Below are 16,799 nucleotides of genomic sequence, written 5' to 3'. Positions count from 1 at the left end.
AAGGGGTCATATTATTATTATTATTTTTTTTCTAAATAGAAAACACTTCCTTGTGGTGTACTTAACATGTAATTGTGGTTCTTTGGTCAAAATATTGCATGGATTATCTTTTACAGATCATCTTCAAGCCGCTTTCTGACAGTCGCTTCAGGATGCGCCGTTTTGTGGGCGGTCTTATTTACGTGGCTCACCTTCGACAGCGTCTTTTCTCCATCTTTGTTATGGTGTGCGTGCAAGGACGGGAGTGGAAGAATTATCAAAAGATGGCGCTTACTGTTTTAATGACATTTAGACTTTACTTAAATCAATAACAGAGCAGCATCTCCTCATCTGTGGCTCACGAGTGCAACAACAACGCCTGAAATGTGTCCCGTGAAAAACTGTCCGACCGGAACTGTCTAATAACTAAAGTTCCTTGGGTGAATGATGTAAACTCACTACACTGGTATGTTTTAGATCTTTCTTTATTGACATCTATAAGTAAGAACTTTACACTACTTTATATTAGAAATGGCAACAGCAGAGGATGAATGTCCCATAACAAGAAGATTGAGAAAAATAAGAAGCTTATCGACTACAATGTTGGCACTGACTACAAAGGCGGACACGCACACATTTTCAGGACTTATGCAGATACCAAATACAGATCAGCAGGTACCAGAAGGTAAAAAAAAGTTGATTTTGCACAATATTACGAAACAAAACGCCAGATATGTCTTACCTTATACACACACCATAATAATAATTGTATGTTGAAGCACAGTACAATCCATCAAGCGGCGCGGCTTCATAGCTTACCAAAGTCGTAGTAAAACATTGATGGATTTTTGAGCGCCGTGTGTAATGTTCTATATTTTCAATGGAACATATACAATTTTGGTGTTGTTTACTTGAGTCATTTTGCAGTCGACATGTATATCTTATGTGTGACTGCTCTCTACCGGTCACACTTATCATTTCACCATGTACCAAAAAAATAGCTTTGAGGTCGGTAAGCACAACCAAAGCACAACCGCATTATAAGGCAAACTGTCAAGTTTTGAAAATGAAAGGATTTTAAGTGTGCCTTATAGTCCGAAAACTACGGTATACAAGTCCATTACACTGCATGATGGGCGATATGCAAAAAACTCGCTCCATTTCCCATGTTTAGCGCATTTTAGCTGCTTAAAATTTCTGATTGATTACAAAACTTTATGGATGTCGTCAGGGAAAGAAACAAGGTAGGAGTCAAACTTTTACATACCGGTACTCTTAATATTCAATGTGAGGGTCTGATGCTTTAATCAATGCAAACTGAGGTGTTATTTTAGTACAAATGATTGTTGTGACGTCACAATCAACGCTACACTGTGTGGCGAAAAAAAGTGTTGTAATGTGTGTATTTGTGTATGCGTGTCTATGTGTGTGCGCGCATCCATATAACAGCATTTTGGCGATTACCATCGAAAATATGGCTTTACCAAAGGCTGTACTGTATTCTTACAGGTTTAGCAAACTTCTCTCTTTAATTTGGTATGAAATTAAAATGCAGACTTAAAGCATTACGATCGCAGATTACGTGTAAAAACAGCTGTGTAAAGGTGATCACAGCACACTCAGTTGTAATAACTAATAAGAAAAACAACTGAAGTTTTTATTATTATTAGTATATTTCAATATCAGATTTGCCTAATGCTTATTTACTTACAAACTAGAATATAAAACATGCTTTCAGTTATTTCACCTTTTTTTGTTAAGTACATAACTCCACATGTGTTCATTCATAGTTTTGATGCCTTCAGTGACAATCTACAACATAAATAGCCATGAAAATAAAGAAAACACATTGAATGAGGTGTGTCCAAACTTTAGGCCTGTACTGTATATTTAATATCTAAATGAGTACACTAACTTTAGAAGTGTAGATAGAACATGTTAAAACAGAAAGTAAGCAAATATTAACAGTAAATGAACAAGTAGATAAATATTCCTTCTATTTTCTACCGCTTATCCCTCATAATTTTGACAAAATAAATACAATATGTTACTGTATACTTCAGCAGCCACATTAGGAGCCTTTGTAACAGAGACTTTTTCTAGTATGTTCACTATGTTATTTAATGACAAAATTGTTCTTTGATTGCAATACAAAAAACACATGTTTATTAATGTATCATAATATTTTATTATAAAATAAAGCCAATAATAACATTTTTTGTGGTTTCCTTTATTTTGAAAAGTATCGAAATACATTTTAGTACTAAAACCAAATTATTGGTAAAGGCACAAGCCTACTTCTGACTCATCTTTGCACTGGCTTATGCTTTGACCTGGGGTCACATTTATAAAAGGTTGCTGCGCACAAAAAAGTTGCGTCAAACAAAGTGAAATTTGCGTAAGTAACGCAGGTATTTATAGAAATATTTAATGCGAAAAGGGTTGCGTATGTCTACACACCCTTTTGACCAAGCATAGAGCTCACGTAAAGTTTTTCAGACATCGGACTCACCGAGGCCCAATGGTGTTGCCACAATATAAAGCTCATATTCACATGAAAATACATAGAAAAAATATATTACGTAGTGAATGCATTTTCTATTTGTTAGAGCCTAAAATGGAAGTATTTATCGTTGTTTGTTTTGATCATTTCTAATAAAATTATGCACATTTATAAATATGTCAGAAGGGGCATTTTTGACCCATTGAAAAGTATTTCTTTACGACTAAAAAACTAAAATATGGATTGCAGCACAATATTTTTTTTTGTTTTTAGATGAATTCATGTTATTTATTTAGAAAATGTTTACATTTAACTTTTTTCGATACATTTAGACTTTGGGAGTTTATAACACTTTTGGGGTGCAAATGTTTGGATCTCACGCAGCCATGCTGCATATACCATACACAGCCACTATGTAATATTTTATTATTACCATTCAAATATTTTACAGGATAAACACCTGTACAAAAACACATCTGTTGTGTCAATAATATATTGAAATCATCTTGATTGCGCACCAATTGCCCAGAAGAACTTTAAATATTGCTCATGATGACTAATTGTGTCATGAAACGGAATGTCTGCTTTGCATTACTTAACAAAATAAAGACATGTGAATAATAAAAACATTATATATATTGTGGCGAAGTTGGTAGAGTGGCTGTGCCAGCAATCGGAGAGTTGCTGGTTACTGGGGTTCAATCCCCACCTTCTACCATCCTAGTCACGTCCGTTGTGTCCTTGGGCAAGACACTTCACCCCTTGCTCCTGATGGCTGCTGGTTAGCGCCTTGCATGGCAGCTCCCGCCATCAGTGTGAATGTGTGTGTGAATGGGTGAATGTGGTAATACTGTCAAAGCGCTTTGAGTACCTTGAAGGTAGAAAAGCGCTATACAAGTATAACCCATTTATCATTTATCATTTAATTTATTTGGACAAAAACAGAAGGCTAAACGTGAACATGTTTTTCTTCATCTCAGTAACAGTTCTCAGTCACAGTGGATCTGACACTATGATTGGGCAAGTAGTGACATTCAAATTCCAATTATTTTTATGAAATATGGCGTTACTTTACCCTCCAAAAATAATCTTTTTACGGTGCTTGACGTAATAAGCAGCAAACTGAAAACATCGCTTTCTTTTTTGGAGTTGCCGCCTCGGCCTTCCGTCATTGACAGTCCAACAAGTGATATGTATACTCACCATATTCATGAGCTGATTAGCATGACCATTTAAGGATGATTATGGGATGAGTATTGAAGGACATCAAGGAGGAAATCTTCTGCACAGATTTCACTGCAGGTGCAATTTATAAGGACACGAGAGCATACAAGTGTGCTCAGCATGGTTTTATAAATCAGAGTTGTTGTGTGCACACGTACATTCTGAGGTTTTCGCTTACATAATGTTTTAGGCACAGTTTTATAAATTAGAGCCCTGATCCCTGGCCGTATACCAACCCACGCCAGCTTTCAGGTCACCATTCATAGTTAAGGTAAAGGAGCATGTGCGGTCAAAATAAATTGCGTGATTAATCTGCCTTGAAATGGAACTCGTTCATAACCAAATGACCACTTTTATTCACTGTTTAATTTAAAACAATTTTATACTACAAATATAAGTAGTGGGGTCCCTGCTCCATTTCTACTTCTGTTTGAGGGTCCTTGGCCCAGAAAATATTGAATATTCATCAATGTTCATTGTATATGTTCAATATTCATTTGTTACCTTTCTTTTTTTTTTTTTTTTTTACTTTGTGCCCAATCTTACAATTTAAAAATAAATTCTGAAACAACTGGATGTTGTAGTACATGCAAACTATGCTGAGTTGTAGCTGTAAATTGTGAAGGTGACCAAGTACCTGTACTAGTTGCAGAGCTGCTCTGTCCATCATCTGAATACTGGTACGGACATTGTAGGGGTTCTTCAGATCCAGGAAAGTACTGCATGAAAACATTAGAAAAGGATCAAGATTGCGGTTGCCTTTATTTTTTTCAGCCATATCTTTATTCGGAAGTATTACAATGTACAAAACTTTTGGGCAGTGGTTTTACATAAATACTACAGTATCTGATTACCATTTTTACCGGAGTAGAAGCCGCTACTTTTATCCCAAGCTTTGAACCCTGCGGTTTTATACAAAGGTGTGGCTAATAAAAAAAAAATATATATAAATTATATATATATATATATATATATATATATATATATATATATTTATATATATAGGGTTGTCCTGTTAGAACACCCAATTGCGCCCAAGACCCAACCTCCGGGCTGAAGATTTTAGGTTGTCCTGAAGAATTTGGAGGTAATCCTCCATTTTTATTGTCCCATTTAAAGCACAAGTTCCATTGGCAGCAAAACAAGCCCAGAGAATAATATTACCACCACCATGCATGACGGTAGGAATGGTGTCCCTGGGATTAAATGCCTCACCTTTTCTCCTCCAAACATATTGCTGGGTATTGTGGCCAAACAGTTACATTTCTGTTTCATCTGACCACAGAACTTTTCTCCAGAAGGTCTTAACTTTGTCCATGTGATCAGCAGCAAACTTTAGACGAGCCTTAAGGTGTCGCTTCTGGAGCAAGGGCTTCCTTCTTGCATGGTAGCCTCTCAGTCCATGGCGATGCAAAACACGCTTGAATGTAGGCACAGACACCTGTGTTCCAGCATCTTCCAATTCATTGCAGACCTGCTTTTTGGTGGTTCTCGGTTGACTCTTAATCATCCTGACCAATTTTCTGTCAGCAGCAGGTGATAGCTTGGGTTTTCTTCCTGATCGTAGCAGTGACAAAACTGTGTCATGCACTTTATACTTACGAATAATTGTCTGCACAGTTGCTCTTGGGACCTTAAGCTGCTTTGAAATGGCTCCAAGTGACTTTCCTGACTTGTTCGAGTCAATGATTTGTTTTTTCAGAAACGTGCCGAGTTCCTTTGACTTTCCCATTGTCGCGTTTGTAACCGAGTCTAATGACTGCATCACATGAGCCCTATTTAAATGGGCTCAGAGAAGTCAACAGGTGTCGTCAATCATAATCACTCACATGAAGTTAAGAGGCCAAGCCATGAAGCTAATTTGATTTGATTGTAACTTTTCTATATCACCAAAATTGATAATGTATGTTGCTGTATGTATACTTTTGACCCAGCAGATTTGGTCACATTTTCAGTAGACCCATAATAAATTCATAAAAGAACCAAACTTCATGAATGTTTTTTGTGACAAACAAGTATGTGCTCCAATCACTCTATCACAAAAAAATAAGAGTTGTAAAAATTATTGGAAACTCAAAGACAGCCATGACATTATGTTCTTTACAAGTGTAACTTTTGACCACGACTGACAGCATTTTTTTTTGTTTTCCTCCACTTCTTCTTCCTTCAATCATTCCTTTTAGGCAGATTTTGCCTGCCGGACATTCCCAAATATTTTTTTTAGATCATTAAGATGGAAACTATAGCTGCCATTAAGATGTGCAGTGATGTTTATATATATAAACATCACTATATATATATATATATATATATATATATATATATATATATATATATATATATATATATATATATATATATATATATATATATATATATATATATATATACAGTGGGGCAAAAAAGTATTTAGTCAGCCACCAATTGTGCAAGTTCTCCCACTTAAAATGATGACAGAGGTCTGTAATTTTCATCATAGGTACACTTCAACTGTGAGAGACAGAATGTGAAAAAAAATCCAGGAATTCACATTGTAGGATTTTTAAAGAATTTATTTGTAAATTATGGTGGAAAATAAGTATTTGGTCAATAACAAAAATTCAACTCAATGCTTTGTAATATAACCTTTGTTGGCAATAACAGAGGTCAAACGATTACTATAGGTCTTTACCAGGTTTGCACACACAGTAGCTGGTATTTTGGCCCATTCCTCCATGCAGATCTTCTCGAGAGCAGTGATGTTTTGGGGCTGTCGCCGAGCAACATGGACTTTCAACTCCCTCCACAGATTTTCTATGGGGTTAAGGTCTGGAGACTGGCTAGGCCACTCCAGGACTTTCAAATGCTTCTTACGGAGCCACTCCTTCGTTGCCCGGGCGGTGTGTTTGGGATCATTGTCATGCTGGAAGACCCAGCCACGTTTCATCTGGCCACGCCCCGATGCAAGATGGCGCCAGTATGTGCTTTGGCCTGCCGTCTCTCGCTGTCAGCTCTGTTCGTTTTTGTGTTTTTTGCGTCTATTTTCGTCTCTGTCAGCCCACTGCTTGTGTATGACCGCCAAACACTGTTGGATCTTTGCCCCTCTCCCACTGATATGATCAACTTCGACGTTGGTTTTTCGACGTCCCAGTCAGCTTTTTCACCTGGCCGGATTCCTGCCTTCCTTTCCCGCCCCCTGGCTCCTCTCCCCCGGCGGAAGCGTCTCCGGCGCCGCGGTAAACGTGGCGGCCAGCTGGTGAAAGTTAGGGCACTCCTGGCCCGGCTTCCCGTGGCTCCCCGAAGGATGAATGGTGCGGTATCCGGTCTCCTCCTGCACCCACGCTCGCTCGATCCGATCGGCTCCTGGCTGGTTCCTATCGTTGGTTTGGAGGAAGAAGCTTGCCGTCGTCGCTCCTGCTGTCCCCGCCCCCGGAGGCGCGGGGTGGATCACCGCCACCTGCGGGCTGTGTGTCGGGCCCCACCCGGATTAATTGCGGCCTTGGACGTGCTGGCCCCCGCCAGGTTCGGTCTTGTGAACGCAAGATCTTTGACAAACAAAACTTTTATCCTGAAGGATTTCTTCACTTCCCGCGGACTGGACTTCCTCTGTGTGACGGAGACATGGCTGAGAGCCGGTGAGTCCGCCCCTCTTAATGAACTTCTGCCTTCGGAGTGTTCCTACTTTAATTCCCCACGGCCGTCCGGTCGAAAAGGAGGAGGATTAGCAGTCGTTTTTAAAAATGACTTTAAATGCCGTCAGATCCGCCTACAATCCTCCTTTTCAAGCTTCGAACTGTGCATGTTTGAACTGGGTCTTTCTGATGTCGTCCTGTGTGCCGTCATCTATCGACCACCCAAGTACCACAAAGACTTTATAACTGACTTTTCTGAATTTCTGGCTGAAATCCTGCCCAAATATGATCGTGTCCTTATTGTGGGTGATTTTAATATTCACACCTGCTGTCCAGATGAGCCGCTTTCCAGGAGCTTCCTGAATATAATCGACTCATTTAACTTTGTACAGTCTGTGTGTGGTTCTACACATGAACGCGGGCATACACTCGATTTAGTGCTCTCGTATGGTTTGTGTGTTTTTAATTTGGACATTTGCGACGCTGTGTTCTCTGATCACATGCCGATCCTGTTTGATATTGCCACGCAGTGTCCAGTTAAATTGTGCGCACCGCCCCAACGCTCTCGCATGTTTAATTCTTCGTCTCCTGCTCGGTTCTCCTCTATTTTTTTGACTCTTTGTGATGATAATTCTGCAGCATCTGTGTGTCTGAATACTGAAGAGTTGGTTTCTGGGTTCAACTCTATCTGTTCACAAACACTGGACACGATCGCGCCTTTCAAATGCCGCCGCGCTAAAGCCACGCCTCAACCCTGGTTGAATGACGTCACTCGGGCTGCCAGGCGCGTATGTAGAAGAGCAGAGAGAAAATGGAAAAAAGACAGGCTGCATGTGTCCTTTGCCATTTTTAAAGAAAGCCTGTTTTCCTTTCAGATGACTGTAAAAGCAGAAATTAATATATATCTATCTCAGATTATATCTTCTAACTGTAACAACCCCAGAGTTCTGTTTAAAACTATTAACACTGTCATTGATGCTCCCAAATCTGCTGGTTTTGATGCTTCTTTTGAATTCTGTGAAAATTGTCTCCATTTTTTCACTGACAAAATTGTGTCAACTAGAGCCAGTCTATCTCAGCCTTCATATGACCCTTCTGTTCCCCTGCATTTCTCTTCTGTTTTCCATCAGTTTGAGCCGGTGTCCTTTTCTTTTTTAAGTGACACAGTTAGTCATATGAAGCCCTCTGGTTCTCCTGCAGATGCCCTCCCACCTCGCCTGTTTAAGGAGGTACTTGCTACTATTGGATCAAGTGTCCTTAACATTATCAATAGTAGCCTCTCTTCTGGAATAGTTCCAGTAGAGTTTAAACATGCAGTGGTACGACCTCTACTTAAAAAACCCAGCCTCGACCCCTCTCTCCTCTCTAACTTCAGACCTATCTCTAATCTTCCATACATTTCCAAAATATTAGAGAAGGTTGTCTACAGTCAGTTGCTGCCCTTCTTAGAGGATAATGGTATCACTGAGCTGTTCCAGTCCGTTTTTAAAGCCCTCCACAGCACAGAGTCAGCGCTTCTAAAAGTTTTTAACGATATCCTCCTGTCCACTGATTCTGGTAAATATGTTGTCCTGGTGCTTTTAGATCTGTCTGCTGCGTTCGACACCGTCGACCACGCCACCTTAATCACTCGTCTTGAGAACTGTGTGGGCATTAAGGGCGCCGCCCTCAACTGGTTCCGGTCGTACCTAACCGACAGGAGTTTTTGTGTAAAAGTAGACAGTTTTATGTCGTCCACAGCTCCTTTACCACATGGGGTCCCCCAGGGTTCAATCCTTGCCCCAATTTTATTTGCGCTTTACCTTCTCCCCCTTGGTTCTATTTTTAGGAAGTACAGTATTGCATTTCATTTTTATGCCGATGATTGCCAGATTTATTTTCCCATGGCACAAAATAACACGGTTCAAAGTCTTATTGACTGCCTGCACGACATCAAAGTCTGGCTTTCAGCTAACTTCCTGAGCCTAAATGAAGACAAAACAGAAGTTATGTTGTTCGGTCCAAGTCGCTCTCCCTCCCCCAACGTTGACCTCGGCACTCTGACCCCGTATCTCAGCGACTCTGTCACAAACCTGGGGGTAAAGTTTGACTCAGATTTTAAATTCGAAAAACAAATCAGCAGCGTCGTTCAAAAAAGCTTTTATCAATTACGCCAAATAGCGAAAGTGAAACCGCTTCTATCAAGACATGATCTTGAGAAATTAATCCACGCTTTTATCTCGACTCGTCTTGATTACTGTAATGCCCTGTATGTTGGCATTAGCCAGGCCTCCCTCGCCCGCCTGCAGCTCGTGCAGAACTCTGCTGCTCGTCTGCTAACACAGACCCGCAGACGTGAGCACATCACCCCTATTTTAGCGTCCCTTCACTGGCTCCCTGTGCGTTACCGAATACATTTTAAACTCCTTTTATTTGTTTTTAAATGTCTAAACAACCTCGCGCCAACCTATCTCTCCGACCTCCTTCAGCCTTACTGCCCCACCCGATCCTTAAGATCAGCCGATCAGCTGCTGTTGACGGTCCCTGACACAAGGCTGAAGCTTAGAGGTGACAGAGCTTTCGCCGTTGCTGCTCCCAAGCTCTGGAACGACCTACCCCTGAGTGTTAGACAAGCCTCCTCTCTTCCTGTTTTTAAATCTCTCTTAAAAACATACTTTTATTCCATGGCTTTTAACACTGAGTGATATCCATCCTGCAATGGCGCCCCATAATACACCTGCTGTGATCCTGTTTTTATGTTTTTATGTTTTTATTAATTCTATTTTAATTATTTATTTTTTATCATGTTCTGTTTGTGTTGTGTTGTGTTTGCTCGGTACTCGTTTTATCTTTTAACCTGCTCATTGTACAGCACTTTGGCTACCCCTGTGGTAAATTTTAAATGTGCTTTATAAATAAAGTTGATTTGATTTGATTTGATCTTCAAAGCTCTCACTGATGGAAGAAGGTTTTGGCTCAAAATCTCACGATACATGGCCCTATTCATTCTTTCCTGAACACGGATCAGTCGGCCTGTCCCCTTAGCAGAAAAACAGCCCCAAAGCATGATGTTTCCACCCCCATGCTTCACAGTAGGTATGGTGTTCTTGGGATGCAACTCAGTATTCTTCTTCCTCCAAACACGACGAGTTGAGTTTAGACCAAAAAGTTCTATTTTGGTTTCATCTGACCACATGACATTCTCCCAATCCTCTGCTGTATCATCCATGTGCTCTCTGGCAAACTTCAGACGGGCCTGGACATGCACTGGCTTAAGCAGGGGGACACGTCTGGCACTGCAGGATTTGATTCCCTGTCGGTGTAGTGTGTTACTGATGGTAACCTTTGTTACTTTGGTCCCAGCTCTCTGCAGGTCACTCACCAGGTCCCCCCGTGTGGTTCTGGGATTTTTGCTCACCGTTCTCATGATCATTTTGACCCCACGGGATGAGATCTTGCGTGGAGCCCTAGATCGAGGGAGATTATCAGTGGTCTTGTATGTCTTCCATTTTCTGATAATTGCTCCCACAGTTGATTTTTTCACGCCAAGCTGCTTGCCTATTGTAGATTCACTCTTCACAGTCTGGTGCAGGTCTACAATTATTTTCCTGGTGTCCTTTGACAGCTCTTTGGTCTTGCCCATAGTGGAGTTCGGAGTCTGACTGTTTGAGGCTGTGGACAGGTGTCTTTTATACAGATAACGAGTTCAAACAGGTGCCATTAATACAGGTAACAAGTGGAGGACAGAAGAGCTTCTTAAAGAAGAAGTTACAGGTCTGTGAGAGCCAGAGATCTTCCTTGTGTGAAGTGACCAAATACTTATTTTCCACATTAATTTACAAATAAATTCTTTAAAATTCCTACAATGTGAATTCCTGGATTTTTTTTCACATTCTGTCTCTCACAGTTGAAGTGTACCTATGATGAAAATTACAGACCTCTGTCATCATTTTAAGTGGGAGAACTTGCACAATTGGTGACTGACTAAATACTTTTTTGCCCCACTGTATATATATATATATATATATATATATATATGGAGAGAGAGAGAGAGAGAGAGAGAGAGAGAGAGAGAGAGAGAGAGAGAGAGAGAGAGAGAGAGAGAGAGAGAACATATATATATATATATATATATATATATATATATTAGACTTAGACTTCCTTTTTACTGTCATTAAAATTTGAACTTTACAGTACAGATAAGAACGAAATTTCATTGCATTAGCTCATGGTAGTGTAGGATAAAATAGCAATAAGGTGCAGATATAAATAAATAGATTACTGTACAGCTAAATATATTGCACTTTTGCATATGCATCCATGTTTATGGATGTATGTTATATTGTCTTTATATTCCAGTGAGTTAATTAATTTTTGGGTCGAATTCAGGGGATTATTATGATATATATATATATATATATATATATTTATATATATAGTATATATATACTGTATGTATGTATGTATTTGTATATGTGTGTGTGTGTGTGTGTGTCAATATAGTTACTTTACAAGCAGTCGGCTTTCAGACCCCAGCCAAATTCTTTTAAACCAATGCGGCCCCCAAGTCAAAAAATTTGGACACCCCTGTTCTATATGCATGTTTAAATGTAATTGGCCTGTCTTGGTTGAGTGAATAAAATGCCCACAAATCTAACTGTACCAGCACTGGCAGTAAATAGTTGTAATTTCATGCATAAAAAATATTTTTATTGGAATTGTCCAGATTACCCTCATAAGATGAGTCATGATCTTCACAATCTCTTCCATGGAAGGCCTCTGAGAGGGGTCTTTTGACCAACAGCGGGTCATCAAACTCTCAATTGGCTTGGGCAAATTTGTGATTAACGGTGGTCTTGTGCCTAAAAAAATATAGCATTTCTCGTTATTAAGCTCTGTATTAATGTACTATACAGGAGTGCAAATATATTCTTTATTCAAGCCCTCTCACTCACCATTGTGCACTGCCCACATAATACGGAAAGCCGGTCCTCCAATTTCATCAAAGGGCTTCCTGCGTGTGATCACTTCCCAGAGAATTATCCCCCAGCTGAATACATCACACTTCTCACTGTAATTGCTACCTGGAAGTTAAAAGGAATATTGTTATTTAAAAAGATAGTTGTGATCAATTGCTTATTAGAGTAATTGAGTATTGCTAACAATGACGCTGTGTGTGTGTGTGCAAGTGTACATATATTTATATACCGGTATGTATATATATTTACATACAGTACAGGCCAAAAGTTTGGACACACCTCATTCAATGCTTTTTCTTTATTTTCATGACTATTTACATTGTAGATTGTCACTGAAAGCATCAAAACTATGAATGAACATGTGGAGTTAACAAAAAAGGTGAAATAACTGAAAACATGTTTTATGTTCTGGTTTCTTCAAAATAGCCACCAATTGCTCTGATTACTGCTTTGCACACTCTTGGCATTCTCTCGATGAGCTTCAAGATGTATGTGCTTGAAGAATGCCAAGAGTGTGCAAAGCAGTAATCAGAGCAAAGGGAGTTTCTAAGATGGTCAGGTTGGTGACTAGCTGCTTTTGCTCCTCACCTGCAAAAGCTGCGGTACTTCACTGACTAACGCCCCCTCTTGACTTTACCGTTTAACTGTTAATAGTGTGCTTGATTTGATACGCAGAGAGACAGCTTTTTAAATGTTATCGCCAACGATCATCGTCATTTAATCGGATCAGCCACAATCGTGATCGTGATTTCAAATATAACAATTGTGTAGCCCTATTAGATGGTATATAAAACTTTAAGAGTATCGTAATTTGCCTCGTCTCAAAGTCACCTGAAAAATCCCATTTCAAATAAATATGTCAGATTTATGCAGGAAGTAATCATGCAGTAAGAATGCACATCTACAAAAGGTATAGGAAAACCCAAATAAATACTTGCCTTCAAATACCTCTGGAGCCATCCATGCTGCACTTCCTTTGTTGTTGGTCATATGAGTCTGAATGTCACATGCCGTTCCGAAGTCACATATCTTAAGCACAGTGCCGCCAGCCACAAGCAGCAAACTAAAATCACAAAAAGTAAATTAGAGCATGAAAAGGTGTTAAAATGTTTTTATTGCGCATTAAAAATCTTGCAAACTTGTCAACATTTACATGGCAATGGGGAACCTGGCTTAATCACCCATCATCTTTATCACACCGTATCACTTCAGTAGGACTATTTTTGTGGGAAAATACTAGTTTTAGTGTGGTATAGCATTTTGCATAGCATTCATGTAGGTATAAAAAAAAACAACCAAACAGTTTTACAGAACAATAAGAGTTCAAAAACTACTACCCTAAGCATTAAAATCCCCCAAAACACAGAAGTGACACAATACATTACCGTATTGGTCAGCAGCCAAAAAAGTTGCTTTTGTAACCTGTAACCATACGTAAATAGTTTTGGGGACCACATTTCTGGAAAACTAAGGACCGGGAAGGCTGGAGTTTTTTCTTCACTATTACTAGTTTCCAGGTCAAGATGGTATAGCAAGGTCATGCACAGTCCGCCGGCCTCAGGGTCATTACGGAGGACACCTGTTTTAATTATTGCACAATTTAGATATTTTGTTGGAAATGTCATCAGGGCAAGAGCAACTTATATTGTTAAGTATTGTCTGTTAAGAGCTAATTATTTAAGTTGTTTTCTTTTCAATTTTATTTCTTTACATTTTCAGAGTGGTTGCTGCTTATATATGCCAATGTTTAGTCATTTATAAAGAGATGTAGATTGCAGATGTACAAAACCCAAAACCAGTAAAGTTGGCACGTTATGTAATTCGTAAATAAAAACATAATACAACGAATTGCAAATCCTTTTCAACTTATATTCAATTGATTACAATGCAAAGACAAGATATTACATTTTAGTACTGAGAAACGTAACGTTGCAAAAAAGTTGGCACTTGGGCATTTTTACCACTGTGTTACATGGCATTTCCTTTTAACAACACTCAATAAACGTTTGGGAACTGAGGAGACAATTTTTGAAGCTTTTCAGGTGGAATTCTTTCCCATTTTGCTTGATGTGCAGCTTAAGTTGTTCAACAGTGCGGGGTCTCTGTTGTCATATTTTACGCTTCATACTGCGCCACACATTTTCAAAGGGAGACAGGTCTGGACTACAGGCAGGCCAGTCTAGTAGCCGCCCTCTTTTACTACGAAGCCACGCTGTTGTAACACGTGGCTTGCCATTGTCTTGGCATTGTCCATGATAACGTTGCTTGGATGGCGACATACACCGCTCCAAAACCTGTATGTACCGTTCATCATTAATGGTGCCTTCACAGATGTGTCATTTACCCATGCCTTGGGCATAATACACCCCCATACCATCACAGATACTGGCTTTTGAACTTTGCGCCTAGAAAAGTCAAGATGGTTCTTTTCCTCTTTGTTCCGGTGGACATGATGTCCACAGTTTCCAAAAACAATTTGAAATGTGGACTCGTCAGACCACAGAACACTTTTCCACTTTGCATCAGTCCATCTTAGACGAGCCCGGGCCCAGCGAAGCCGGCGACGTTTCTGGGTGTTGTTGATTAATGGCTTTCGCTTTGCATAGTAGAGTTTAACTTGCACTTACAGATGTAGCAACAAATTGCAGTTACTGACAGTGGAATTCTGAAGGGACCTACTCAGTGGCCTAGTGGTTAGAGTGTCCGCCCTGAGATCGGTAGGTTGTGAGTTCAAACCCCGGCCGAGTCATACCAAAGACTATAAAAATGGGACCCATTGCCTCCCTGCTTGGCACTCAGTATCAAGGGTTGGAATTGGGTGTTAAATCACCAAAATGATTCCCGGGCGCGGCCACTGCTGCTGCCCACTGCTCCCCTCACCTCCCAGGGGGTGATCAAGGGTGATGGGTCAAATGCAGAGAATAATTTCGCCACACCTAGCGTGTGTGTGACAATCATTGGTACTTTAACTTTAACTTTTTTTCCTGAGTCCATGTGGTGATATCCTTTACACACTGATGTCGCTTTTTGATGCAGTACCGCCTGAGGGATCAAAGGTCCGTAATATCATCACTTACGTGCAGTGATTTCTCCAGATTCTCTGAACCTTTTGATGATATTACGGACGGTAGATGGTGAAATCTCTAAATTCCTTGCAATAGCTCGTTGAGAAATGTTGTTCTTAAACTGTTCGACAACTTGCTCACGCATTTGTTCACAAAGTGGTGACCCTCGCCCCATCCTTGTTTGTGAATGACTCAGCATTTCAGGGAAGCTGCTTTTACACCCAATCATGGCACCCACCTGTTCCCAATTAGCCTGTTCACCGGTGGAATGTTCTAAATAAGTGTTTGATGAGCATTCCTCAACTTTTCCAGTCTTTTTGCCACTTGTGCCAGCTTTTTTGAAACATGTTGCAGGCATCAAATTCCAAATGAGCTAATATTTGCAAAAAAATCTTGTACTTCAAATAACGGTAGAAATAGTTCAAATATTAAAATAAACTGTGGTAATACAGCAGAATTAAATGTATTGTTTAATTAATGTGAGCGCCCCTCTTGCAAATAATTAATGACGATGGCAACCGTCCACGTCCAAAAAATAAATAATAACAACAACTCAAAACAAGGATGGAACATTTTCACAAAGTCGGTGAAATTGTAGTAATACACAGAAGACAAGTGAGTGGACCAGAAAACGGGCATAGGCATATGCCCGTTAAGACCCAATGTGACCCCAAGGCAGAGGAGGTTAAAAGAATGAGAGTGAGAATTGTGCCTAAGTCCAGCACAGTACAATTGCCTGGTCTGAGTATGCCCTCTCAGAACCAGTGGTTTTGACATTAATGGCTGGGAGTTGAGTTATTTTGAGACAACAGTAACTTTGCACTGTCATACAAGCTGTTTAATGTTCCACTGAAAATACGTAATAAAATACTTCCATACCGGTAAATTTGCGGTGGGCAGGCACTTTTTGTGAGGTACTGTGTTAGAGATGGGACGGTTAATGAAAGAAATCAGAACTGTTGGGCTAACTTGACACGGTTCGGAGTATGGGTATGTGTCCCCATCAGATTCAATGATACTACATAAGATGAGAAACATCGCTGCTAAAATAGAGGATTAATGTTTTGTTACTTAGACTAATTTACTTTGCAGCACACATCAAGACCGGCATTTGCATGTCACACCAATGTTCAAGTTGTACACGTATGTCAGAATTTTAATGGGTACTAAAAAGGAACTTGTTGTTCATTGAACACCTCTTTTGTGGACAAGGATAGATGCAGCCACCAAAGCCCATTCATTCCCTTTATTCACCAGCGCTAACATTATGCATTCAACATCGGTTGGCAAAATCTTGTAGTTTCAGCCACTCCAGCAGACTGCAGCAAACGTCGCTTAGCAACTCAGATCTCATGAAACATCTTCTAACGATATACACGCCACCTTTTTACTTCTGCATTGTTACTACCTCTGTCTTTTAAAATGTATAAACTTGGAAAAGTTAAAAACTCATCTACAA

The 16,799-nt window shown here is 39.8% G+C and overlaps 1 protein-coding gene across 3 annotated transcripts in view; it reads right to left on the bottom strand.

Annotated features, from left to right (window-relative positions):
* The window catches only part of map3k7 (mitogen-activated protein kinase kinase kinase 7), a 55,596-nt gene that overhangs the window by 24,870 nt on the left and 13,927 nt on the right, over positions 1–16,799 (bottom strand). For all 3 annotated transcript variants that reach the window (XM_061929854.2, XM_061929853.2, XM_061929852.2), the window contains exons 7-10: positions 13,210–13,338; positions 12,252–12,376; positions 12,028–12,158; positions 4,344–4,425 (exon numbers count right to left, since the gene is read on the bottom strand). In XM_061929854.2, coding sequence (XP_061785838.1) covers positions 4,344–4,425; positions 12,028–12,158; positions 12,252–12,376; positions 13,210–13,338 — 467 coding nt within the window. The remainder of the gene's footprint in view (positions 1–4,343; positions 4,426–12,027; positions 12,159–12,251; positions 12,377–13,209; positions 13,339–16,799) is intronic.

The sequence above is a fragment of the Nerophis lumbriciformis genome, linkage group LG34 (genome assembly GCF_033978685.3).
Source record: "Nerophis lumbriciformis linkage group LG34, RoL_Nlum_v2.1, whole genome shotgun sequence".
NCBI lineage: Eukaryota > Metazoa > Chordata > Actinopteri > Syngnathiformes > Syngnathidae > Nerophis > Nerophis lumbriciformis.
This window is presented reverse-complemented; position numbering and strand designations above follow the sequence as displayed.